The sequence below is a fragment of the Marmota flaviventris genome, chromosome 19 (genome assembly GCF_047511675.1).
Source record: "Marmota flaviventris isolate mMarFla1 chromosome 19, mMarFla1.hap1, whole genome shotgun sequence".
Taxonomy (NCBI): Eukaryota; Metazoa; Chordata; class Mammalia; order Rodentia; family Sciuridae; genus Marmota; species Marmota flaviventris.
This window is the reverse complement of record NC_092516.1, coordinates 20,361,683-20,388,016: the sequence shown is the minus strand read 5'-3', so window position 1 is coordinate 20,388,016 and position 26,334 is coordinate 20,361,683. Positions and strand designations below refer to the sequence as shown.

Below are 26,334 nucleotides of genomic sequence, written 5' to 3'. Positions count from 1 at the left end.
ATAAAAAGGGGGGGCGGGGTTGTGTCTCAGTGGTAGAGTGCTCGCCTAGCATGCATGAGGCTCTGGGTTTCATCCTTAGCATCACATAGAAATAAAATATTGTGTCCACCTAAAACTAAAAAAAAATAAAAATATATTTTTTTAATTTTTTAATATTTATTTTTTAGTTTTCAGCGGACACAACATCTTTGTTTGTATGTGGTGCTGAGGATTGAACCCGGGCCACATGCATGCCAGGCAAGCACGCTACCGCTTGAGCCACATCCCCAGCCCAAAAAATAAATATTAAAAATACAAAATAAAAATAAAAATGGCTAGGTGTGTAGCTCGGTGATAGAACACCATTGAATCAATTCCCAGAACCTAAAAACAAACAACAGTTCCATTGCCTATTAATTTCATTGTGTCTCAAGATATTCATTTTAGAAAGGAAATATATTGGATCAGCCAGACCCGAAGCCTCAGGAGGCCAAGGCAGGAGGATTGCAAGTTCAAGGCTAGCTTCAGCCCTGCAGATAGTGAGCAGGGGTCCACCATACTTAGCATTTTGTCTCAGAGGGGAGTCTCAATGCCACCCCTCCCTTTCTTACTCTGTCTTCTACCTCCTCCTCACTGCGTTCCCCTTCCACAGTGGAGTAATGCATCCGGGAGGGTCTTCTGTGGCCTGTGAATGACAGGACCTATTTCAGGACTTAATGCTGTCACTAGCTGAGCCACCACCGGCCCTTCAGAGGCTTGGTTTTCTCATTTGTAAAGTGAGGTTAGTAATAGTTGCTTTTTCTGCCCACCTAAGAGTTGGTCTCAGTTTCAGACTATCTTGAGTTTCAAATTGCCATTGGAAGGCCAATTATGACTAACAATCATCTGTCTGCTTCCTGGTTATAATGTTACAGAATGAGAAGAGAAGCAATCCACTGAGACAAATGTGTATTCCCATGTGAACTGGGTACACCAGGTGGATTAAAGTTCCTTCAGGGTATGCTTCTTTCTCTAGGGCCAGTAGAACCCCCATCAAAATCTGAGCATTAACAAAATTCATGCATTAGAAACACCCACGGGAGCTGGGCCTGGGGTGCATGCCTGTAATTCCAGTGACTTCTGGAGGATGAGGCAGAGGATCGGGAGTTAAAGGCCAGCCTCAGCAACTTAGCAAGACCCTATCTCTAAAAAAAATATAAAAAGGGTTGGGAAAGCGGCTTAGTGGCTAAGCACCCCAGAGTTCAATCCCTGGTACCGAAAACAACAACAAAACAAAAGCACCCATGTGATGTTTGGCTCCAGATCCACAGCCCAGTTATGCTCCTAAATGAAGAAGTTCTTAGATTTTCTTTAGTGAGCTGGCATCATTGCCATCTATCCTATTTATAAGACCAAGTTATGTCAGTTCAAAAAATTGTTAAGAGTCTAAAAAAACAATTGACAAAAATTGTCGGGAGTCTAGCTCTGAAACAACAAAGCTCCTGACAGTTCAGGTAGCCATGGAATCATGTTTGATTTAGAATTCAAGCTCTCAGTGTGACCTTGGACAACTCACTTGACCTCTCAGGGCATTAACATTCTCTGTCAGGAGCCGCCACATAGGGGCTGAGCGCCCCCTAGCTTTGAGTGATGGGAATGTGGGGATCTAGTGAGCCAGCCACGAGCTGTGTGTGTGTGTGAGCTGTGAGCAATTTGAGACTAGACTGAGGATGCTGCTGTGTCTGGGCTGTGCACGTAGGTGTCCCTTTCACTCGATCTGCCTTTGATCATCACACAGCACATGAGATGGGTGTGGTCTTCCAAGATGTCAGCAAACCTGCTGACCTGCAAAGAAGAAGCTAGACTCAACACCTGAAACCTGGCCCCTTGCCTCATTTGAATGGCTTCTCCCCAATAAAACCCTGTTCGAGCGTGCTCTCTCTCTTCTTGCCTGCCTTCCCTCCTTTGTGGGAGCTGGGTCAGAGGAGCCATCCCAGAACCCAAAGAAAAAGGTATTTCTCTGTCTCTGTGTGATTATTTTGTGCCAGCCCAGTTCACTTGGAGTGACCCTGACTGGTTTAGTCATGTGTCCCAACCATTCTCCTTTCTAAAGAGAGACAATTGTGCCTACTTTGTATGGTTACTGTGAATATTCATAAGAGGCAATCATCAGTAACGGTCTGAGTAAATAAATTTTATGTGTAGCACTTAATGAAACAAGTTTCTGCCATTAACAAGAACACAGAGGGGCCTGGGGCTGGGACTGGGGCTCAGTGGTAGAGCACTTGCCTAGCATGCGTCAGGCACTGGGTTCGATCCCCAGCACCACAAACTAAACAAAATAAAGGTATTGTGTCCATATACAACAAATATATAAAGAACACGGTTTATGGGCACAGTGGCACACACCTGTAATTCCTGTGACTCAGGAATCTGAGGCAGGGGGATGTCAAGTTTCCAGGCCAGCCTCAGCAACTTAACGAGACCCTGAGGATGTAGCTCAGTGGCAAAGTGTCCTTGAATTCAATTCCCAGCATCACAAAAATAAAAACAAAAAAGAGGGGCTGGGGATGTGGCTCAAGTGGTAGCATGCTCGCCTAGCATGCATGAGGCACTGGATTAGAATCTCAGCACCACATAAAAATAAAGATATTGTATCCACCTCAAACTAAAAAATAAATTTAAAAAAAAGAATGACACAAATCCCTATGCACTGATATAGAATGAGCTACAAGATATATTAATAATGAAATAATATGCAGAAAAAAAGGTAGGGATATACATACATTCCAGATCTTTCTATCTAGATAGATTGATTTTTTTTTCAGGGGACAGTTTTTTTTTGTTGTTTGTTTTGTTTTTACAGGATATGAAAGCAATCCACATTTGGTAGAAACCATACTTTGATTTTATTTTATTTATTTTTTTGGTACTGGGGATTGAACTCAGGGGCACTCGACCACTGAGCCCCATCCCCAGCTTTATTATGTATTTTATTTAGAGACAGGGTCTCACTGAGTTGCTTAGAGCCTCACCGTTGCTGAGGCTAGCTTTGAACTTGTGATCCTCCTGCCTCAGCCTCCAAAACCACTGGGATTACAGGTGTGTGCCACCACACCCAGTTATACTTTGATTTTTGAGCTTTTCTTTTTTTTTTTTTTTTAGAGAATTTTTTAATATTTATTTTTAGTTCTCGGCAGACACAACATCTTTGTTTGTATGTGGTGCTGAGGATCGAACCCGGGCCGCACGCATTCCAGGCGAGCGCGCTACCACTTGAGCCACATCCCCAGCCCCGATTTTTGAGCTTTTCCCACACTAATGCTATGCATACAATACTCTCATGATGCTGGGCAGCAGCAGAGAGGGACAGCTCCTGGTCAGTCATGTGATGATAAGGGGAAACACCTGATACTTCCAGGTGTGTACTGAGTTGCAAACTAGGAAGGTCGGTAGCCTGGGTATATAAAATACATTTTGACTTATGATATTTTCAACTTACCATGGGTTTATTGAGGCATAAGGCCATCATAAGTCAAGGGGCATCTATATAATCCTTATACACAGTCTACCATACAATAATCTGTCTATATCCTTTCATATTTCAGTATCTGGAAAGAAAGGGAGAGAGAGAAAAGAAGCACCTGGAAGATAACACTATAAACTAATTATTGTGTGTGCCTTCCAGAGAGAAGCTGAAGTAGAGGGTGGGTGGCAAGGAGATTTATTTTTCTCTGTATTCCCTTTTTACCATTTACATTTTATAATAATGTCTATGTATTATTTTAAAATAGAGATCATCCTTGTAAAAAGACCTGGCACATTAGATACTTTAAAGATATTTATAGATGTACAAAGAACATCATTCATTAAGACTTCCTTTTTAATTTTTTTTTTTTGGTGCTGGGAATTGAACCCAGAGCTTCCTGCATGAACTTTATCGCTTGCTTAAAAAAAAAAAAAAAAAAAAAAAAAGCTACTGCCAAAGCAGAATGTGGTATTTGATAATATCACATTTGACAATGCTGGGTAGATTGTGGGTGCATAGATGTTCATTGCATTATACTTTTTTTTTTTTTTTAACCAGGGATTGGACCCAGGGGCACTTAACCACTGAGCCATATCCCCAGCCCTTTTTTGTATTTTATTTAGAGACAGGGTCTCGCTGAGTGGCCTAGGGCCTCACTAAATTGCTGAGGCTGGCTTTGAACTGGAGATTCTCCTGCCTCAGCCTCTAAAGTTGCTGGAAGTACAGACGTGCCCAGCTTGCAATATAGTCTTTATATTTGTATTTATGTTTGAAGTATTTCACAATAATAATGACTTTAAAAAAAAAAAAAACATCAGGTTTAAGAAGCCTGTGGGATAGTGACTTGAGGCAGATACCGAAAGGGAGCTGGACTGGGGGAAGCAGGTCACATTTGGTTTCTTGACGTGGGCACTGGCTACACAGGTTGTGTCCCCTTTGTGAAAACCCATCAAGCTATGTACTTGGGATCTGTCATGCATCTAAATTTATGTTATGCTTCAACAAAAACTTCACTACAAAAGCCCCTTTCTTGTGAAACGGCCCTCTTTCATAATGATTTCATCCTTGATTAGTAAAAATAAAGAATTTGATATGCTTTTTCCTTTGCAAATGAATGAGGTTTGCAGAGTAACAGGAAACCACTCTAAAATCAGTAGCTTTCACATTAGTGTACATTTGCATTTCTTCATCTTCAGTAACATTGATCATCTCTCCCAACCTCCTTTACCCTTTACCTTGGGCTCCTTGACAATCTTAGTGCATTTTGATTTCTGTTTGGGGAGGTGAGGAGGTTTGGGTCAGAATAGAGTGGATCTCTGCAGAGGAGGGAAAAAAGAGAGGGAAAGGGAGAGGGAGAGGGAGAAAGAACAGAGCAAAGAGCCAGGGGAAAGAGAGAGGGGAAAGGGATTCGATGACAGGTCTGGGGTGTGTGGAGAGGTCCTGACACATTTTAACCCCAAAACCACTGAATAGATCTTGAGCTTTCCTGCCTCCAGGGTTTTGTTCCAATTTTGTTTCTTCTACCTTAAATACCTCAAATGGCTTCCTCCTCCTCCCCCTCTGTGTGTGTGAGAAAGATAAAATAGATTGAACCCAGAGTCTCACACATATTAGGCAAGCACTCTACCACTGAGCTACATCCCCAACCTCCACTCGCTGCTTTTTAAGACAGAGTCTCCCTAAGTTGCTGAGGCTGTCTTCAGACTTGCCACCTTCCTACCTCAACCTCCCAAGTAGCTGGGATCACAGGCAGGTGCACCTGCTCCAGGGAAATGGCTTCCTTCTTACCCTGCAATCTGCCGATTCCTATATTTCTTTTAGGGGAGCATTGCACCTCCATTGCTAAACATGGACAGATATGTGGCAAATGTTCCATGAATGAAAAGCCTTAAAAAAATTTCCTTTAACAGGATTTGCTAATAAAAGTGAGGGAAAATGAATGAATGAATTTAAAAATAAACACATTTGGGACTGGTTGTTGCTCAGTGGTAGAGCACTTGCCTAGCATACTTGAGGCACTGAGTTCGATCCTCAGCACCACACGAAAATAAATAAAATAAAGGTATTGTGTCCATGTACAACTAAATTTTTTTTTAAACACCACCTTTTTAAAAAGTATTGGAGGTAACCTTCCCCCCCATGACTTCTCCAATCTTCTGGATTTAAATCCATAGGCCTGCAAGGACCTGCATTATCTAGTATTGTCTACACTGGCCTTATCCCTATTCCCAGAATCTGGTCAAACTCATTTCTGCTTCAGGGCCTTTGCACTGGTTGGGAATGCTCTTTTCCTTAGATGACCTTCTACATGGTTCCTTCCTTCCTGTCATTTGGATCTCAGTTCAAATATTACCTCTTTAGAGAAGTCCTGATCTTCCTATCCAAAATAATCTTCCTCAAACCACTTTAATGTCTTTATGGTAATTATTACTATCTATAATTGCTTTTTATTCCTTTACTTGTTTATTATATCACTTCACTAGAATGTGAATTCCTTGTGAAATCTAGAATCTATTATATTTGGTCACTAGTGTACCAATGTTTAAGACATTGCTCCTATGGGGGCGCGGTGGAAGTGTTGCTCAGTTGTAGAGCACTTACGTAGCCCATGTGAGATCCTGGGTTGCATCTCCAGCCCAAAATGAAAAAAAATCAACATTTTAGAAGTACATAATAAATGTTTAGCGAATAAGTATTTGAGGAATATGAAAGAATATTAACTAATGTCATATGCTTATTTTGTACAAGGCACTGGCTCAAATGCTTCACATAGACGATTTTATTCTTATCCTATGAAATGGGTGCTACTATTGCCCTTATTATAAAATGAGCCATAAGGCTTGAGAAGACTGACGGACACAGAAAGGTTAGGATTCCAACCCTGAAAGTCTGTCTGGAAGGTTGCTCTAAGCCTAGCTCCAAAATCTTCTTTTTTTTTTTTTTTTAAAGAGAGACAGAGAACTTTTAATATTTACTTTTTAGTTTTCGGCGGACACAACATCTTTCTTTGTATGTGGTGCTGAGGATCGAACCCGAGCCCCGCACGCATGCCAGGCGAGCGCGCCTACCGCTTGAGCCACATCCCCAGCCCCTAGATCCCAAATCTAACAACCATCAGCACCACGTGCGCGCAGGCCCTAGGATTCTGATTCTGCTGTTCAAGGGTGAAGCCAGGGTATTTTGTATTTTAAGTCGTGCCGCCAGTAGGGGTGGACTCGGGAAGCAGCCTGGTAAGGTCTTAGCGCCGGCTCCTCAAGCTTGTTCCCGCCCCTGCATCGCGCGAAGACTCCTGGGAGTTGTAGTTTTTCCAGTGTAGTCGGTGCTTCCCGGAAGTGACGCAAGGCACCGCTTTTTTTCTCTCTCGACGTTTCCGCTGTTTCGCTTTGGCGGTGTGACCGACTCTGGATCTCAGCTGGTTGGTATTTCCTGCGCCTCGTGCTTCGAGGAAGGATACCGGGTCGGGGGACGGGGAGGGATCGGAGGTCTGGGGTGTTGGTGGCTCGGACCCTTTCTCGTGGCCCGTGACTCTCCGGCTCTCCCTCAGGTCCGGCCGCGCCAGCCTTAGCCCCTCAGCGCCGTCGCCATGTCGCGGTTTTTCACCACCGGTTCGGACAGCGAGTCCGAGTCGTCCCTGTCCGGGGAGGAGCTCGTCACCAAACCTGTCGGGGGTAACTACGGCAAACAGTGAGTAGGAGAGGCTGCGCCGTGTGCCCCTCGGGGAGTGCGGATTGGACGGGCTGCGGAGAGCCGCCACTGAGCCGGGGGGATGGAGGCGGCGCCCGGGCGGGCGCGGCTTCGCGGGATGGTGTTTACCGCGCCGGGGCGGCGGGGGAAGCGCAGCTCTCCATCATGGGGAGTTGTGAATTGTGGGAGTCCACCCCCGGGGTCGGAGGGGTGGAATCGCAGAGAAGACTCTTCCAGCTGGCGGGGTCAGTTGCATCAGCTTTTTGGTTGGCTTATAGGTCTCCAGACTGCGCCTCCCCCGTCCCTTTCCCATCACCCCCTGCTCCCCTTTACGTCAATCTGGTCTTAACCCAAAACCTCCAAATCCCGGCTTTTCTTACCCCAAGAAATCCTCAGTGACCATTCGACTCAGAGACCCAAACCTTGAATGTTTAGTTAATGCCTGGGTGTCCTCTGATGTGCCTCTTGGTTCTGTAGCAGGTTTTTAAACATCTGTTATACTTCTGTCGTTTACCTCCACTTAAATAGCCTTCCCCCATCTCTGCAAATATATTTTCTCAAACTATTGTCATTCCCTTTCCACTTCTCATTATTTCTGTTGTGTACCTGTTCTACTATTTAGTATGTACATGCCCAGGCACATGTGCGCACTAATGTGGATATGATTTCTTATCACTTCCACAAGTGGAAAGCCAGCATCACTTGTCATAAAATGGAAAACAATTGGAAAAATTAATAAAATAGAAAGAAAAGAATGGAGGCCCTCTTGCTGGCTGGGTACTGTGATCTGTGATCTGATCTCGTTAAACTAGTAGCCAGTTGCTGTATTCCCAGCAATACAGGCTGGGGCAGGGGGATCACAAGTTTGAGGCCAATCTAGGCAACTTAGTGAAGATACTGTTTGAAATTAAAAGGGGGGGGGCTGTAGCTCAGTGGTACAGTGACATTGGGTTCAATCCACAATATCATGGAAAAGAAAACTACTGACAATAGAGGTGTTTGAGCCACTGAGAAGTTTTCCTTGCTGTTGTGTTTTATGGGATCTAGTTTAGGTACCAGCTCCTTGAAGCCTTTTCTTTTCTAGCCTTTTCTCTATCCTGTCTTCCCACCATACTGAGAATTCCCAGGGTGCTTTACTGCTAGGCTATATCCTCAGCCCTTTTTATTTATTATTTTGAGACAGGGACTGGATAAGTTGCTGAGACTGGCCTCTGCCTTGTAAATCTCCTGCCTCAGCCCCTCAAGTAGCTGAGATTAAAGATACGTGGTACCATGCCTGGCTCTTTCTTTCTTTCTTTCTTTTTTGGTACCAGCGATTGAACCCAGGGGTGCTTAACTACTAAGCTCCATCCCCAGCCCTATTTTGTGTTTTATTTTGAGACAGGGTCTCAGTAAGTTTCTTAGCCCCTAGCTAAATTGTTATGGCTGGTTTTAAACTCATGGTCTTCCTGCCTCAGCCTCCAGAGCTACTGGAATTACAGGCATTTGCCACCATGTCTGTCTTGCACAGTGTTTTCCAAGGTTTACCTTGTAGTATATAACAGTGCCTTGGTTCCACCTGCCCCCTCTGAGAAACGTAATAATTAGGAGTGGAGGTTGCTAATAGTCTCTATTCCTTCTGAACAGGCCATTGTTACTGAGTGAGGATGAAGAAGATACCAAGAGAGTTGTCCGAAGTGCCAAGGACAAGAGGTGAGGCAGTGGGAAGTTTCTGGGAGCAGTGGGAAGTTTTTCCTGTGGTGGACATATCAAATGTGGAACTGGGCTCCTAATCCAGGTTTGAGGAGCTGACAAATCTTATCCGGACCATTCGTAATGCCATGAAGATTCGGGATGTCACCAAGTGCCTGGAAGAGTTTGAGCTCCTGGGAAAAGCATATGGGAAGGCCAAGAGTATTGTGGACAAGGAAGGTGTCCCTCGGTTCTACATCCGCATTCTGGCTGACCTGGAGGACTATCTTAATGAGGTGTGATGCATGTGGGTGAAGGGAAGCCAAAAAGCACACCTGGCTGTGCTAACCATCTGGCTTCCAGGATTCATTTCTTCCTTACTATATACAGTGTTCCTTGAACATAGAAAATGGGATAAAATAAGGGGAAAAAACGTTTTGGCCTTAGATTGTATTTATCTCTTACTCATGATTTTGTTCTTTTAGGGTGATATATGAAGGATTTAAAAAAAAAATTAATAGGCAAGGTACAGTGACACATGCCTATAATCCTAGCAGCTCAGGAGGCGGAGGCTGGAGGATTGCAGGTTCAAAGCCAGCCTCAGCGACTTAGCAAGGCTGTAAGCAACCTAATGAGACCTGTTTCAAAATAAAAGGGACTGGGGATTAATTCAGTGATGAATGTCCTTGGGTTCAATCCCTGATACAAAAAATAATAATAATAAAAAATAAAAAGTTAATAGGAGTTAGGGATGTAATTCAGTGTTGTTCCTAAGTTCAATCCCCAGCACCAGAAAAAGAAAATGTGTAGTTGGTAAGTAGTGCAGGTGGTGTATAGGTAATGACCTTCAAAAAAGTGATGGTGGGTGGTGTACACCTGTAATCCCAGTGGCTTGGGAGGCTGAGACTGAGGCAGAAGAATGGCAAGTTCAAAGCCAGCCTCAGCAAGGGCAAGGCGCTAAGTAACTCAGTGAGACCCTGTCTTAAATAATATACAAGATAGGGCTGGGGATGTTGCTCAGTGGTCAGGATACCCCTGAGTTCAATCCCCAGTACCAAAAAAAAAAAGTGGTGGTGGAACCTGAAGTTTAGTCAGTACTACTTAGTCTTAAATTACTGTTCTCCCTCTGTATCTCTTCTTTCATTTAGCTTTGGGAAGATAAAGAAGGGAAGAAGAAAATGAACAAGAATAATGCTAAGGCTCTGAGCACTTTGCGCCAGAAGATCCGAAAATACAACCGAGATTTTGAGTCTCATATCACAAACTACAAGCAGGTTAGGGATGCTAGAGGCAGACTTTTTTTTTTTTTTTTTAAACTGAGATCATTGATCCCATAACTCCCTCAAAAGAGCATTAACAAGTGGGTATGAGACTGGAAAAGGAATTATGGGGGATGGGATGGGTTGTGGTTGGCAGGCATCCTTAGTTATCTCTCATTTTCCTTTGTCCAGAACCCTGAGCAATCTGCAGATGAGGATGCAGAGAAGAATGAGGAGGATTCAGAAGGTGAGAAAGCTTCAAGGCCCTTATTGCAAATGGTTAGGAGGTCCAAAGTTAGGGGTTCCTTTGTTTGGTTGGTTGCCCTTCAGTCTTACACTTCAACATTCTAAATTTTTTCTCCCTCCTTTCCTTCTAGGCTCATCAGATGAGGATGAGGATGAGGATGGAGTTAGTGCTGCAGCATTCTTGAAGAAGAAATCAGAAGCTCCTTCTGGGGAGAGTCGCAAGTTCCTCAAAAAGATGGATGTAAGAGCCAGGGTTAGATTAATGAGTGATTTGCCTGCCAGAGGTCATTTGGGTCCCTGGAAAGAAGAAAAGAACCACGGAACCCTGTGGTTGGGAGGGGTGGGATTTAGTCTAGTCTGATTTGAGAACCGGCTTCCTCTTAGATGAGGACACTGAGCTAACCGAAATCTGGGCCTGCCTCTGGCCCTGGGGAGTTGTGTGTCCTTGGGGCAAGTTGTAATGTCTGTAGGTCTTGGAGGTCCATTCCAGCTCCTGATAACCACTCTCCTTCTGCTTCTAAAATTCCCTTGAGACACAGGAGAGCAGAGAGACCAGTCTTCCTATCTTCTTGCTTATCTTTTTTTTTTCCCTCCCTTTAAGGATGAAGATGAGGACTCAGAAGATTCTGAAGATGATGAAGACTGGGACACAGGTTCCACATCCTCTGGTTCAGACTCAGAGGAGGAAGAAGGGAAACAAACAGCACTGGCCTCAAGATTCCTTAAAAAGTAAGGAAATAAATGGGACCTAGGGCTATGGTGGGAAGAATAGAAAGCCTTCAGTCATCTTGAAGGTTGTTGCTTCTTCCATATAGTCATTTTAGGAATGTTAAGTGCTCCTGTTTCACAGCAGGGCTCAGAAAGTCAAGTATATTAGTTGGCTAAGATCACAAAGCTAATGAGTCCTAAATATGGGATTTGAAGACTCCAGAGTCCTAATATTTAACCACCTTACTCATTGCATGTGGACTGGGTGCACATCTCACTTTGGCATCTATTAACTGTGATACTGAGCAAGATGTTTAGGGCCTAGATAAATTACTTAGGCTGGCCTTGAACTTGTGGTCTTTCTGCCTTAGCCTTCCTAGTTGCTGGGATGACAGGCACATGGGTCACCACACACATCTGGCTTTTTTTTTTTTTTAAGGGTTTTTTGTTTGTTTTTTGTTCCAAGGATTGAGCCTGGGGTACTTAACTCCTGAGCCACATCCCCATTTTACTTTTTATTTTGAGATAGGATCTTGCTAAGTTGCTAAGGGCCTCACTAAGTTGGCTGGCTTTGAACTCATGATTTTCCTACCTCAGCCTCCCAAGTTGGGATTGTCGGTGTGCACCATTGTGCCCAGCTTATTTTAAGATTTTTAATAGCTTTATTGAGGTAACTAGTAACTACACATATTTAAAGTTAATTTGATAAATTGTCACAATTCTTGTATACCCATGAAGTCTTGCCACACTTGAAACAAATAATAACTACCATCTAAGAATTTCCTCATGCCCCTTTCTCAGCCTGTATGCTGCTACACCTACTCTCCTCACCCTTTTCCCTGATTTTTTTTTTTTTTTTTTTTAACAACTTGTTGCATAGCTGGTTAGGTTCAAGCAATACTTCTGCCTCACCCTCCTGAGTAGCTGGGACTATAGGCATATACCACCATACCCAGCTTTGATTGGCTTTCTATCACTAATTTAGCCTTTTCTAGAATCTTATATAAATGAAATCATATAGTATGTAATTTAGGGCATCAGTTGGTTTTATTTTGAGATTAATCCTGTTTCTGTTTCTCACCCCTTTGGAGCACTTCTATATTTTTCCCTCCTGTTCAGTTTGTTTCTCTCTGCTGGTTTGGGAATTAATACGTTATAGAGGTTACACTTGAGTTTTGTTTTTGTCTTTAACCTATGGAATTTTACTTGGAACATCTAACTGGAAAGAGGGAGAGGGTTGAAAACTAGTGGATTCAATGTTCTGAGGAAAGTTTTTGGAGAAATAATGTTGGAATTTTGGTTGTCACAGGGAATTTTGGGTGGTACTCGAAATTGAATCTAGGGCCTTGTGCTTGCCAGGCATGTGCTCTGCCACTGAGCCCCCCAGTCCATAGTGTTGTTGGGGTTTTTTGTTTGTTTGTTTTTTTTTAATGTGCTGAGGATTGAACCCAGTACCTACCTCATGTGGGCCAGGCTAGCACTCTGTCACTGAGCCATAGTCCCAGTCTTCCCAAAGGTTTTCTGACATTGAGGAAATTTTTTTTTCATTGTTAATGGACCTTTTATTATTTATATGCAGTGCTGAGAACCATACCCAGTTCCTCACACATGCTAGGCAAGTGGGCACTCTACCACTGAGCTACAACTCCAGCTCCAATTTATTTATTTTGCAATTTTCAAATTTTATTCTTTTCCTGGGCCAGTAATATATGGTGTGAGACTATCTTATTATGCTGGGCTGGGGTCAAAGCTCCACCATTAATCATGCGATCATGAGAGTAAATTAATACTCTACAGTTCACTGAATTGAAAATTGATTTTGATCAGTTGATATGGTGGTTTAAGTGTATTTGCAACTTAGAATAGTTGCAGTTTATAAAGTGTTGTAAGCCCATCATAAGTCAAAGCATCTGTAGAGAGAGGAAAAGAACAAAGGGGAGAAACAAACCACAATAAATTTTGTTTGCACATTTTTCTGTATAAGCTCTCCTTGAGTCAGCCAATCAATGTTTATGGATTTTCTAGAAAATATGATGGGCTGTCTATAATGTCTGCCAGTATCCTTTTTCTGCATCTCCTTGTTAAAGCCAATCTGTATCTTTTCCCTGATTAGAATTTCTCAGCCTTTACCTTTTGATGGAAACAAGCTCATAAAGGAGTAGGTTTATCCTCCAGAATTTCAATCTCTTTTTAGTGTGGACTATGACTGGGGTAGCTTTAAAGCACCTGGATATTAGATCATAGCTTTGGATAGAAAATATGACAACTGTCAGATATTTTTAGAAATATTTTAGAACCCATATTTAATTTTCAAACAGGGTTAAAAGCCTATCTAGGAGAATGTCTTTTCAGAATCAGCTTAGTTAACTTTAATCAAGTGGCTTTTTTCTTTCTTTTTCTCCCTTAAAGAGTCAAGGTCATTGTGTTGAATAATAAGGTTTCAGCTCTCAGTCCTGCCTCAGCTTTAGCCTTGGCCTCCTGAGTAACTAGGACTAGAGGCATATGCTAGTGGCTTGTGGCTTAATTGAGTAAATATCTGTTTTTTCCAGAGTATTTATCCAGGAACTGTAAGATGTTGTTTATTGCACAGACTCTGTCTTTACTGTATTTGAGATAAATTTTGTTTGGTTAATTTTTAAGGAATATATTAGATTGGGGTTAAAAATCCTTAAAATTTGAAGCTTATTGTTTTAGAGGTAAATTACAGATTACACACTCAGGTTTCTGAATTTGTAGTTAGTACAAATTTTTAAGAATATACTGATAAAGGGTGTCTTGAATCCTTTTTGAGTTACACTGAACATGTATTCATATGTGAACATAATGTCTGATTCATTATACTATCTTTTCTGTTTCCATTCTTCCTCCCTTTCCTTCATTCCCCTTTGTCTAATCCAAAGTATTTCTATTCTCCCACCCCCCTCCCTTATTGTGTGTTAGTGTCCACATATCAGAACTTTCAGCCTTTGGTTTTGGGGGATCACCTTATTTCACTTAGCATGATTGTCTGCAGTTCCATCCATTTACTGGCAGATACCATAATTTCATCCTTTTTTATGGCTGAGTAATGTATATATACCACAATTTCTTTATGCATTCATCTGTTGGAAGGACAGTTGGATTGGTTCCAAAGCTTAGCTGTTGTTGAATTCAGCTGCTGTAAACATTTATGGGGCTGTGTCACTATAGTATGCTGGTATTAAATCCTTTGAGTATATATCAAAGAGTGGGATAACTGGGTCAAATGGTGATTCCATTCTGAGTTTTCTGAGGAATCTCCATACTGCTTTCTAGAATTGTTACACCAATTTGCATTCCACCAGCAGTGTATGAGTGTATCTTTTCTTCCACATTTTTGCCAACATTTATTGTTACTTGTATTTTTTTAAACTATTTATTTATTTTATGTGGTGCTGAGAATTGAACCCAATGCCTCACACATGCTATGCAAGCATTCCACCACTGAGCCACAACCCCAGCCTATTGCTTTTATCTTGATAATTGCCATTCCGACTGGAGTGAAATGAAATCTCTGTAGTTTTAATTCACATTTCTCTAATTGGTGAGATGATGAACATTTTTTCATATATTTGTTTGACCGGTTATATTTCTTCTGTGAAGTGCCTATTCTGTTCCTTTGCCCATTTATTGATTGGGTTATTTGTGTTATTTTGGTGTTTTTTTAGTTCTTCATATATCCTAGAGATTAATGCTATATCTGAGATGCAGGTGGCAAAGATTTGAAGCGCTGATTTTAAAAATAGCATTAGCTCCTTTGATCCTCTTAGAGCTGTGGGGATAATGTGGACAAAGAGGTTTCAACTTAATGAACATATTTTGCATATTTACAAAACCTGTAAAGTGAATTTTTATTGTTAGGAAACAATGATATGGGGGAAATCCATAAGGGTTTGTTTTGTTTTGTTTTGTTTTTCAAGAGCTAAAGCATTAATCTTTTGGCAAAGGAAAATTTTAACACAAGTGGCATATTTATAAACTGCTTACTGGGCTGGGGTTGTAGCTCAGTGGTAGAATGCTTACCTAGCATGTGTGAGGCATTGGGTTCCATCCTCAGCACCACATAAATAAATAAGTAAATAAAGGTATTGTGTCCATCTAAAACTAAAAAAAAAAAAAATATGTGTGTATATATATTTTTTTAAAAAGCGCTACTTACTGAAACATCCAAACTTTTAAATATTTTAACCTTGTCATATTTGGTTTATAGTTTGTTATGTACTAATTAAAAATCTAGAGATGGCTTAGGCAACATCAAGTGACATTTTGAGACAACCAATGATTTTTTTTTTTTTTGTGGAGCATTTTTTGCATTGAAGTTTTTTTTTCTTAAATTTTTAAATTCAGACTTTAGATCAATCAATTTTTCATAAAATAAGCCGATGTAACAGCAGAATATTTTTTCACCTTTTTTAATGTAAACTGACTGTCAGAGTCTGTTTTTATTGAAGAAAAAAAAAAAGCTTAGCCTAGATAGAGCACCTATCAAAAAACAATAACTAAGGGCTGGGGTTGTAGCTCAGTGGTAGAACGCTTGCCTAGCATGTGTGAGGCCCTGGGTTCAATCCTCAGCACCACATAAAAAAATTAAAGGCATTGTGTCCATATACAACTTAAAAAAATAATTTAAAAAATAACAAGTTGGGGCTGGGGATGTGGCTCAAGCGGTAGCGCGCTCGCCTGGCAAGCGTGCGGCCCGGGTTCGATCCTCAGCACCACATACAAAGATGTTGTGTCCACCGAAAACTAAATAAATAAATAAATAAATAAATATTTTAAAAAAAAATAACAAGTTGTTTATAATTTTTCTTTGTTTAAACATTGAAGATTAGCTTTGGAGCTAGATGACAGATTGTTTATGTCTATAACAGCCTGATCGACACCTTATTGGATCTGGCCATGCCCTCCCTACCCTTTATAATAGCATTTTAATTGGTGTAACATGGTGACATATTGGTGCGTAGTCCAGCAAATCAAATGTTCAGTGGTCCTGGCTTTGGTTCTGGTTGTGGTTGTCTCTGTTCTGCAGGTCACTGTTGTATAGCACAACTTGGATCCTTAGTGGAGGGAAAGAGGTAGTAGTTCATGGGAGGAGGAAGCTTCAGTGGTGTAAAGGGGATTGGTATTTCATCTTTTGTCTTCTGACAGGGCCCCCACCACAGAGGAGGACAAAAAGGCAGCTGAAAAGAAACGGGAGGACAAAGCCAAGAAGAAGCATGATAGGAAATCTAAGCGCCTGGATGAGGAGGAAGAAGACAATGAAGGAGGGGAGTGGGAAAGGGTCCGAGGTGGAGTGCCCCTCGTTAAGGTGAGGACTTTAGAATTAAAATGAACTGGGGAGCAATGCCCACCTGGTCAGAGTGGGGAAAAGCTTAAGGTAAAAGATTTCTGCAGACATGCATATGACAGGATATGTATTGGCCTAGGAGAAGCCAAAAATGTTTGCCAAGGGAACTGAGATCACCCATGCTGTTGTCATCAAGAAATTGAATGAGATTCTACAGGCACGAGGCAAGAAGGGAACTGATCGGTAAGATTCATGGGCCTGGGCTATGGACTGTAGGATGAAGAAGCTCTTTTTCTACAACACAAGGCAGAGATTGGTGAGGAAATAGCTCTGTTTTGGTACTGTTTTTGCCACAAGTAAAATGGGAATAATATTCACCTTTAATTATTAGGTGACTGAAAAGAATTATGGGTATGAAACCATTTTATATCATCCCAGGGTTGTTAGCACTATTGCTGTTTTTGTTAGGAATATAAAGGAGAAGCAAGCATACAGATGAAAATAGGAGTATCATAAATGGCTGCCTTGCTTGTCTGAAGAGAGCATTCTATATGACAGGATGAGACCTTTTGATTTGTTTCCAAAGCCTCACTCAGTTCTGTACCCCTCCAGTGCTACCCAGATTGAACTGCTACAACTGCTGGTTCAGATTGCTTCTGAAAACAACCTGGGGGAGGGTGTCATCGTCAAGATCAAGTTCAATATCATTGCTTCTCTCTATGACTACAACCCCAACCTGGCCACATATATGAAGGTGAGGGCAACAAAGAGGACTATCTCAAAGCTGAATTGACTGGTCAGGGAAAGGTGCCTAGAGTTTTAAAAAAATCGGGGCCTATGGACACAATCTTACTAGTTGAAGGCTCTATGTAATCTTGGTGAAAGAGGCTGTTGGGAGACAGTTGCTTTTCCCATCCTCAGACCTCTGATTCTGCTGTCTGATCTCTTGGCAGCCGGAGATGTGGCAGAAATGCCTGGACTGCATTAATGAACTTATGGACATCTTGTTTGCAAATTCCAACATCTTTGTAGGAGAGAACATTTTGGAAGAAAGTGAGAACCTGCAAAATGTTGACCAGGTAAAGGGGAATTGGCAGGATAACTGGAGGTATATGTTTCTTTTGGGGAGGTTCAGTGGAGATGGAAGAAAGGCAAAATTTAGGGTAGAGATCTGGGCTAATTTATTTATTCCTCTTTTGCTTTCCTCTTCAGCCACTGCGTGTCCGTGGCTGTATCCTAACTCTGGTGGAACGAATGGATGAAGAATTTACCAAAATAATGCAAAATACTGATCCTCACTCCCAAGGTGAGCCTAAGTAAGCAGGTCTTTGTTGAGAGGGAAAGTGCAGGAAATATTGCTAACTTTTGGGTTTTGTAAGGATTGTAAATCAAAGCAAAAAGTCAGTCCTTTCCTACCCAGCATCACACTGAAGAACCTGTTGAGATGCTGGGCTCCACTCCCATAGTTTTGATTCATTTGTGGGTAGGAGGGCACAACAGGAATTGGATTTTCCTCCTGTTTCCAGGTGATATTCCTGGTTTGGGGACTTATATTTTGAGAACCATTGGGGCAGGGCATCTGTTTTTAATTGGCTTGTTTAGTATGGATCAGAAGCATTGGAATGGGGAGGTGCAGGACAGTTTACTCAGTAAAAATACTAATATGCCCATTAAATCAAGGGTGTAGTGCTTACAAACAGGCCACCAAAAGTCTCCATGCATATGGAGCTTACTTTGGTACTAGAGAAAGGCAGTTGAACAAATAATACCAAAGTAATAAACAAGGTAATATTGAATCACATGAATTAAGACATTGTAATGGAACCCTGAGATTGAAAATGACTGGAAGGATGGCTGCTTTAAATGTAATTAAAGATCGTTGAGTAGGAACCATTTGAAATGAGGTCAGAGGAAGAATTAGAAGAGAGCACTGAGAGGAACAGAAAGTGAGCTTGGCACGTTTTAGGAATAAAAAGTGGTGTGGGCTCATCTAAGGCTAGGGGAGAATCATGATCCCATGCATTAGGGCAAGTGCCAGATTTCACAGGCCCTTGTTGGCCAAGGTTGGTAGTTGAGATTTTTTTCCTGAACCATGGGATAGCAACATTGTAGGTTCTGGATAGTGTTTCCAGGGCACGTTGAATACTTCCTGACAAATGGCAGAGAATAGATGAAGCTAACTGGATCTATTAGGGACAGGTGTTGGGAAAACTTGGATGCCTGACTGAGATGAGGGTGAATGCTTTTTCTGCTAGAATATGTGGAGCACCTGAAGGATGAGGCACAGGTATGTGCCATCATTGAGCGTGTGCAACGCTACCTGGAGGAGAAGGGCACCACCGAGGAAATCTGCCGCATCTACTTGAGGCGCATCCTTCACACCTATTACAAGTTCGATTATAAGGCTCATCAGCGGCAGCTTACCCCTCCTGAGGGCTCTTCAAAGGTGAGTACTTGACAGTTGTGCAAGGGAGAGAGGTGTGTTGGTTTGTGCTACTTAATCTATTAGGACTTGATGGCAAATCTATTCCCTAGGAACTTCTTTTGGTGGAGTAGTGAGGGAAATGAGGGATTAGAATAAAGCTGGATAAAGTCTCATCTTCGATTACTAGAATTTGAGCCATTTAAAGCCTTTATGTTTGTCTCCATTAATGTCTCTCCTCCTCCTAGTCTGAGCAAGACCAGGCAGAAAATGAGGGTGAGGATTCAGCTGTGCTGATGGAGAGGCTCTGCAAATACATCTATGCCAAGGACCGCACAGACCGGATCCGTACATGTGCCATCCTCTGCCATATCTACCACCATGCTCTGCACTCCCGCTGGTATCAGGCCCGTGACCTCATGCTTATGAGCCACCTACAAGACAATATTCAGCATGCAGATCCACCAGTGCAGGTAGGCTGAGGAGGCATCTGACCCTAGTGGTGAAGAAGAGCCCAGGCTTCTGTCCTCTGGACAAATTGGTTTAACCAGTAAAGCCACTCTTTATTGCAGATCTAAGGAAATGCTTGGTCTTTTCTCAATGCCAGTATTCTTTGACCCTCCTCCATGTTGACCCATATTTTATATTGTCCCAATTACATTAAAGTCTTTTGGAGTAGAGACAGCTGTGAATTTAACGATATTCATATTATTGTTTTTTTCTGGTCCAGAACATTAGATTATCTCACGTAGAAAGGTTTTAAAAAAAAAAAAAACTAGGGGGGAAGACCCAAATGCAATGTCATGTATTGGGACACTATCTAACAATAGAACATCTAATTTTGCATATATTGGTATTATGAGGGCTTCTTCATATGGAGGAATTGCCAGAGCTGTGTCCAAGGTATAGATCCTGTTAAATGTGTGTTTAAGATAATTGAAAAATATCTATAGAACATTTGGTGTCTGGTGATGGTGGTTTTTAAACAACACTTATTTGTTTTTTTTATATCTTCTGTGAAATGTCTGGTCAACTCTTCTGCCCCTGCTTTTTGTTTATTCGTTTGTTTGGGTAGTGGGGATTGAACCCAAGGGTACTTTACCACTGATCCACATCCCCAGCCCTTTTTATATATTTTGGCTCAAGGTTTGCGCGTAGTGAGATTGAGATTTTTTCCCTTCACACAAACCTAGTTGTGCCAGCATCATTTGAAGTAAATACATTCCTTGTTGTGTTGCTTTGGCACTTTTTGAAAAACCACATAACTCTGCAGGGATAGGGTGTTCCTGGACTCTGTTCCATCCATTCATTCATCTTTTTGTATGTCCTTGTGCCACTCCCACACTGTCTCGATTGCTGAGCCTTTGTATGGTAGTTGGTCTTAAACTCAAGGCAGTATGAGTCCTCCAACTTCTTTTTCAAGATTGCTTTGGATAGTCTAGGTCCTTTGCTTTTCCACATAAATTTTAGAATCAGTCTGCCTATAAAAAGACTGCTGGGATTATATTGAATCTATAAATTAATTAATATCTCAATAATATTTAACCTTTCAATCCTGTACATTATATCTCTTTACTTAATTTCTTACTTAGTTTTTCTCTGTGGTGGTTTAATTTTTGGTGTAGATTGTTCCTAAATATATTTTATGATTTTTATGCTATTTTAAATGCAGTTATTTTCACCTTACAATTATTAACTCCTAGTATTTAAAATACAATTAATTTTTGTATACTGGCTTTATATCTTGCCATTTTGTAAATCTATTCTAGTTATTTTAAAGATTACTTTCTAGTTATATAATCATATACTTTGTAAGTATAGTTTTATTACTACAGATGGTCCCTGATTTAATGATTTGACTTAGAGTTTTTCAGCTGATGATGGTGCTACAGAAGTGATATGTACTCAGTAGAAACCATACTTCAGATTTTGAATTATAATCTTTTCCTAGGCTAGCAGTATATATATATATTTTTTATTTATCTTACGTTGCATTAATTAAAGTCTCTTAAGACAATACTGAATGAAAGTAGTGTGAGTGTAATCAGCTTGCCTTGTTCTCAAGTGAGCTGGGAAGCAGTCAGCTTTCACTTATAAGGATGACAGTTTTTATAGATACCTTTTCCCAGGTTCAAGTTCTCTTTTGCCTTTATTTAGCTGAAAATTTTTGTCATAACTAAATCTTGGAATTTTGTCAGGTTCCTTCTGCATCCATCGAAATTATATACTCTTCTTTATTCTGCTCATGAATTGAATGACCATGATTGTGGGGGCAAGAGCATGGAGTACTGCATATGTGGCTATATTAAGGGTGTCTGAGTAGCAAATCACTCCCACGTGCTACGCGTGTGAGCAGCAAACCGCTTATCCCATAGGCAGTCCTGGGTGTAAGGCTATGTGTTGCAAGTCCCTGCACTTGCTCCATGGCCCACTCCTCGATTGGTTGCTGCAAAGACAGTTGGCCAGAAATTGTATTGGTGGCTGCTTATAATCTGCTTAGCTACTGCCTGAATATATATACATGGTAACCGTGTAATAAAATCAGACCTGCTTCCTGCTTGGTCTCCGGAGGTCTTGATTAGCGACTCACAGCCACACTTTCCTCTACCCTGTTTTGTGGCCCATGCACATAATTTCAGATTTTTGGTGAGGGGTACTGGGAATTGAATTGGTGAACTCAGCCTTAGAGCCACATCGCCAGCCCTATTTTGTAATTTATTTAGGGTCTCACTGAGTTGCTTAGTGTCTCACTTTTGCTAAGTCTGGCTTTGAACTTGAGGTCCTCCAGCCTCAGCCTCCTGAGCCACTGGAATTATAAGTGTGCACCACCGCACCCAGCATAATTTCAGATTTTTATTTTTATTTTTTAATTTTTTTTTTTTTAGTATTTAATGTGGTGCTGAGGATTAAACCCAGGGCCTTGCATGTGCTAGGCGAGCTACCACTGAGCCACAACTACAGCCCATGATTTCAGATTTTTTTTTTTTAAAGAGAGAGAATTTTTAATATTTATATTTTTAGTTTTCGGCGGACACAACATCTTTGTTTGTATGTGGTGCTGAGGATCGAACCCGGGCTACACACATGCCAGCAGAGCGTGCTACCGCTTGAGCCACATCCCCAGCCCAGAGATTTTTATACTAACCTTTGATTCCTGAGACCTAGCCTGTTTAGTCCTGATATATTATCTTTTGTATATTGCTAAATTTTATTTGCAGTTTTGTTTTTTTTATGCCAGGGATTGAATTATGTAAGCACTCTCTCACTAAATTGTACTCAGGCTCCTGTTTGCTCATACTAGTTCCTTTTTTTTTGTTTTTTCTTTTTTATAATGTTATTATATTATTATGCCCTTATTTTATTTATTTTTTTGTAGTACTGAGGATCAAATGCAGTGCCTCACACATGCTAGGCATGCATTCTACTGCTGTGCTATAGCCTCAGCCTGCTAATATTTCTTACAGCTGTTTGCATCAGTGTTTTATGACTTGTGTGTTGATCCCCCCTACATTTTTTTTGTTTGGGTTTTTTTTGTTTGTTTATTGTTGTTTTTGTAATAGGGATTGAACCCAGGCATGCTACTTAACCACTAAGCCACATCTGCAACCCTTTTAGAGACAGGGTCTCACTGAGTTGCTTAGGGCCTTGCTAAATTGCTGAGACTGGCTTTAAATTTGCAGTCCTCCTACCTCAGCCTCCTGAACTGTAGGGATTATAGGTGGACCTAGCTATAATTGTTAATGAAGATTTAGTCTTTCTGGGCACAGTGGCACATGCCGGTAACCCCAGCTGCTTGGGAGGCTGAGGCAGGAGGTTTACAAGTTCAAAGCCAGCCTCAGGAGGGCCATGCGCAACTTAGGGAGACCTTGCCTCAAAATGAAAAATGTCCTTGGATTCATTCTCTTGGTCCCCCACCCCATCTCCGCCAAAAAAATCATTAACATGAAGTGGTGGGTGTAGGGATGCATGCTTGTAATCCCCCTACTTGGTGGGCTAAGGCAGAAGGATCACAAATTTGAGGTCAACCTCAACATTTTAGCAAGACTTTGTGTCAAAGTAAAAAGCCAGAGGAGGGGAGGTATTGCTTAGTTGTCGAGCACTCCTGGGTTCAATCTCCAGTACTGCAAAAAGGAACAAAGAAAAGCAAGCCACCATTACCACACAAACTCCTTTTTTACTCCCTTCTCCTATTTTATTTTTCTGTAACATTAGTCATTTTCATCATGTAGTTATTTTGTTCTATATCCACAGGCCATGCCCTCGTACTCAGCATATAGTAGATGCTTTAAATTTTTTGACTAAATGAACAACTTGCCTGTGGCCGACACCTGACTGCATTACTCTGTTCCCCCAGATCCTGTACAACCGCACCATGGTACAGCTCGGCATCTGTGCCTTCCGCCAAGGCCTGACCAAGGATGCACACAATGCACTGCTGGATATCCAGTCCAGTGGCCGGGCCAAGGAACTTCTGGGCCAGGGTCTACTGCTGCGCAGCCTACAAGAGCGCAACCAGGAGCAGGAGAAGGTGGAGCGGCGCCGGCAGGTCCCCTTTCACCTGCACATTAACCTGGAGCTGCTGGAGTGTGTGTATCTGGTGTCTGCCATGCTCCTGGAGATCCCCTACATGGCTGCCCATGAGAGTGATGCTCGACGCCGCATGATCAGCAAGCAGTTCCATCACCAGCTGCGGGTGGGCGAGCGACAGCCCTTGCTGGGTGAGTGTGGACTTCTGTAGTGCAGTATACTTCCTTTGCTGTTTGGTTATGATTAAGTATTAAGAGAAATTAAGGAGAGTAACTCTCCCACTCAGTGATTCCATTTGGTTTAATGGTACTTTCTCTAGCACTATTCTGAATGTTTTACAAATGAAAATTTGTTTCATCTGTTTTAGAAATGGCACTGTGATACAGATTCCCTTGTTTACCTCTTTTTCCTGATGTAGAAACTGAGGCACAGAGAAGTTAAAGTGACTTGCATAACTTTTAACCTTCCCCCTGCCTTCATTTACAGTGACTCCTTTGATTACTTGTGTGTATATGCCTGCACGCACACAAAGTGCTAGGTATCAAACCCAGAGCCTTAGTGCTAGACAAGCACTTTACCACTGAGCTACATCCTCAGTCTTTGCTCTGATCACTTTTGCTGATCATGCAAGGCCTGAATGAGTTGTGATTCAGTGGGGAGGGAATTGAACTGTGCCCTTCCCACCTACGCAGTTGGTGAATGGAAGGGCTTGAGTGGGCCAAACTCACTATCCATGGCTATATCCCCTTACACCGATGTCTTCTACTGGTCCTGCAAATGACATCCTACGTGCAATCCTAAGGCAAATTTGGTTTGACTTACATAGTGATGTCTTATTTGATGGAAAATTTTCCATTGAAAATCTGAATTTCTCACACCTTAGGTGGATCTGGCAACCCTGGGGCTGCCTTCCCATGGAGCTAGTCTTGGCAAGAGCTGAAGCTGTAGGGAAGGATTTTCTGGCTTACACAGTCCCTGCCTCTATCTGTTACTCAGGATGTGTCAAAAAGCAGTTTCTAGGGCTGGGGTTGTGGCTCAGTGGTAGAGCACTTGCCTAGCACTTGTGAGGCACTGGGTTCAATCCTCAGCACCACATAAAAATAAAGTTATTAAAAAAATGTTTTTATTTCAGCACTGCACTCTTGCTTGTAGAAAGATATTCCCAGAGCCTCTAAATTTGCCTTTGCAACAGTGTAACAATAGACTAGTCTAAGGTGTGTATTTTTTCTTACACTTAGTTCTTTTCGTATATTATTTGGTCCTGGTCAGTGTAATACATTTGAACTTGCTGTGCCTATTCTGGTATCTTCCACGATGATTTCCAGTCTTGGCATTTCTGTACTTTGTTTATCCTGAATTCCACTTAATGTTGTTTGTTGTGTTCCTGGCTTATCTCTCAAGAAAGTATTTGGGGACCTGAATTCATAATCAGCACATCAAGCCTGGGATTTCACAGAGATGATTAAACTGAGGCTGAATTTTTTTGGTACTGAGGATTTAAGCCAGTGGTGCTTTACCCTGAGCCACATCCCCAGCACTTTTTATTTTTATTTTGAAACAAGGTCTTGCTAAGTTGCTTAGAGCCTTCCTAAATTGCTGAGGCGATCGATCATTCTTCCTCAGCTGCCCGAGTCTTGAGTATGCAGGTGTGTGCCACCATATCTGGCCTGAGGCTGAATTTTTTAAAAGCAAATAAATGAGCCACTTTCAATAAAAATAACCTAGTCTGTTCAGACTTTTAGTCCTAAACCCACCCTAGTCATTAAAGGTCTGTATGGATATGGCAAAAACACAAAAGTGATAAAAGAATGATTGCTTGTGTCCAAATCTAAGGAAACGTATTCAGATATCAAGTGACATGTACAGTCCGTTGCTTTTCAGTGAAACTGGGAGGGAATCTGCTCTAGTTGTTTGCCCTTCTGACATATGTTCCTTCCTGAGCAGTGCTCATGGGGACAGGAGCCTGTGTCCCGAGTATGTCTAGGTCCTGCCTTATTCCCAACTTTCAGGTCCCCCTGAGTCCATGAGGGAACATGTGGTTGCTGCCTCCAAGGCCATGAAGATGGGTGACTGGAAGACCTGCCACAGCTTCATTATTAATGAGAAAATGAATGGGAAAGTGTGGGACCTGTTCCCTGAGGCTGACAAAGTTCGCACCATGCTGGTTAGGTGAGTGCAGAAGGAGGTTGTGGTAGGTGGGAAAGGAAAGACTGACTGGTCTCCTTCCCTAAGAACCTCCTCCTTTTCTGCCCTCTTCCCATAGGAAGATCCAGGAAGAGTCCCTGAGGACCTACCTCTTCACCTACAGCAGTGTCTATGATTCCATCAGGTAGGATGGGCTCTGGGACTGCAGAGAGGCCCCCGCTTTGTAGTCCCGGAACTGGCTGCCCCACTCCCTGCTTTGCTTTCCTTCTCCCCAGCATGGAGACACTGTCAGACATGTTTGAGCTGGATCTTCCCACTGTGCACTCCATCATCAGCAAGATGATCATTAATGAGGAATTAATGGTAAGGGCCAGTAATGGTAATGGCAGGTGGGAGAGAACAGGCTGGACAGGTCTTATTGGTGTCACATCGCTTGCCTTCAACAGGCCTCCCTAGACCAGCCAACACAGACAGTGGTGATGCACCGCACTGAGCCCACTGCCCAACAGAACTTGGCTTTACAACTGGCTGAGAAACTGGGCAGCCTGGTGGAGAATAATGAACGGGTGTTTGACCACAAGCAAGGTACTTATGGCGGCTACTTCCGAGGTGAGTGGTTCCAGTCCCCTGTCCTCTGTCAGTACCCCAGCCCTCTACTGCTTTTCCCCTGTGCTCATGCCTTCCCCTTTCTTCCCACCTCTTTCCTGCAGACCAGAAGGATGGCTACCGCAAAAACGAGGGCTACATGCGCCGGGGTGGCTACCGCCAGCAGCAGTCTCAGACCGCCTACTGAGCTCTCTGTGTCTGTCTCGATGATCTAGACCATTCAGACTTTTAGTCCTAAACCCACCCCGATCATTAAAGGTCTGTTTTAAGTTGT

At 42.2% G+C, this 26,334-nt stretch overlaps 1 protein-coding gene across 2 annotated transcripts; it reads left to right on the top strand.

The window, feature by feature from the left end:
- Nucleotides 1-6,797: 6,797 nt before the first annotated feature.
- LOC114102967 (eukaryotic translation initiation factor 3 subunit C) lies at nucleotides 6,798-26,334 on the top strand. 2 transcript variants are annotated; one of them, XM_027948476.2, is made up of 21 exons: nucleotides 6,798-6,902; nucleotides 7,032-7,171; nucleotides 8,798-8,863; nucleotides 8,949-9,138; nucleotides 9,991-10,116; nucleotides 10,294-10,348; nucleotides 10,479-10,588; nucleotides 10,949-11,076; nucleotides 16,222-16,381; nucleotides 16,503-16,603; nucleotides 16,973-17,114; nucleotides 17,314-17,439; nucleotides 17,573-17,666; nucleotides 18,616-18,806; nucleotides 19,031-19,255; nucleotides 23,137-23,500; nucleotides 25,319-25,478; nucleotides 25,573-25,638; nucleotides 25,730-25,817; nucleotides 25,901-26,063; nucleotides 26,165-26,334. In XM_027948476.2, exons 2-21 carry the CDS (start codon nucleotides 7,071-7,073, stop codon nucleotides 26,245-26,247), a joined length of 2,739 nt encoding a protein of 912 aa, XP_027804277.1. In that variant the 5' UTR covers nucleotides 6,798-6,902; nucleotides 7,032-7,070; the 3' UTR covers nucleotides 26,248-26,334. The 2 variants fall into 2 exon arrangements, with proteins under 2 accessions (XP_027804277.1, XP_027804276.1); XM_027948475.3 differs by having other exon boundaries at nucleotides 16,500-16,603.

What these genes read in the sequence shown, in the direction of transcription:
- LOC114102967 (XM_027948475.3), top strand. Translation starts at nt 7,071, where the DNA reads ATGTCGCGGTTTTTCACCACCGGTTCGGACAGCGAGTCCGAGTCGTCC. An exon ending in CTCCTGAGGGCTCTTCAAAG is followed by an intron (nt 18,807 to 19,030) that starts GTGAGTACTTGA and finishes TCCTCCTCCTAG; the next exon opens with TCTGAGCAAGACCAGGCAGA. An exon ending in TTATGGCGGCTACTTCCGAG is followed by an intron (nt 26,064 to 26,164) that starts GTGAGTGGTTCC and finishes TCTTTCCTGCAG; the next exon opens with ACCAGAAGGATGGCTACCGC.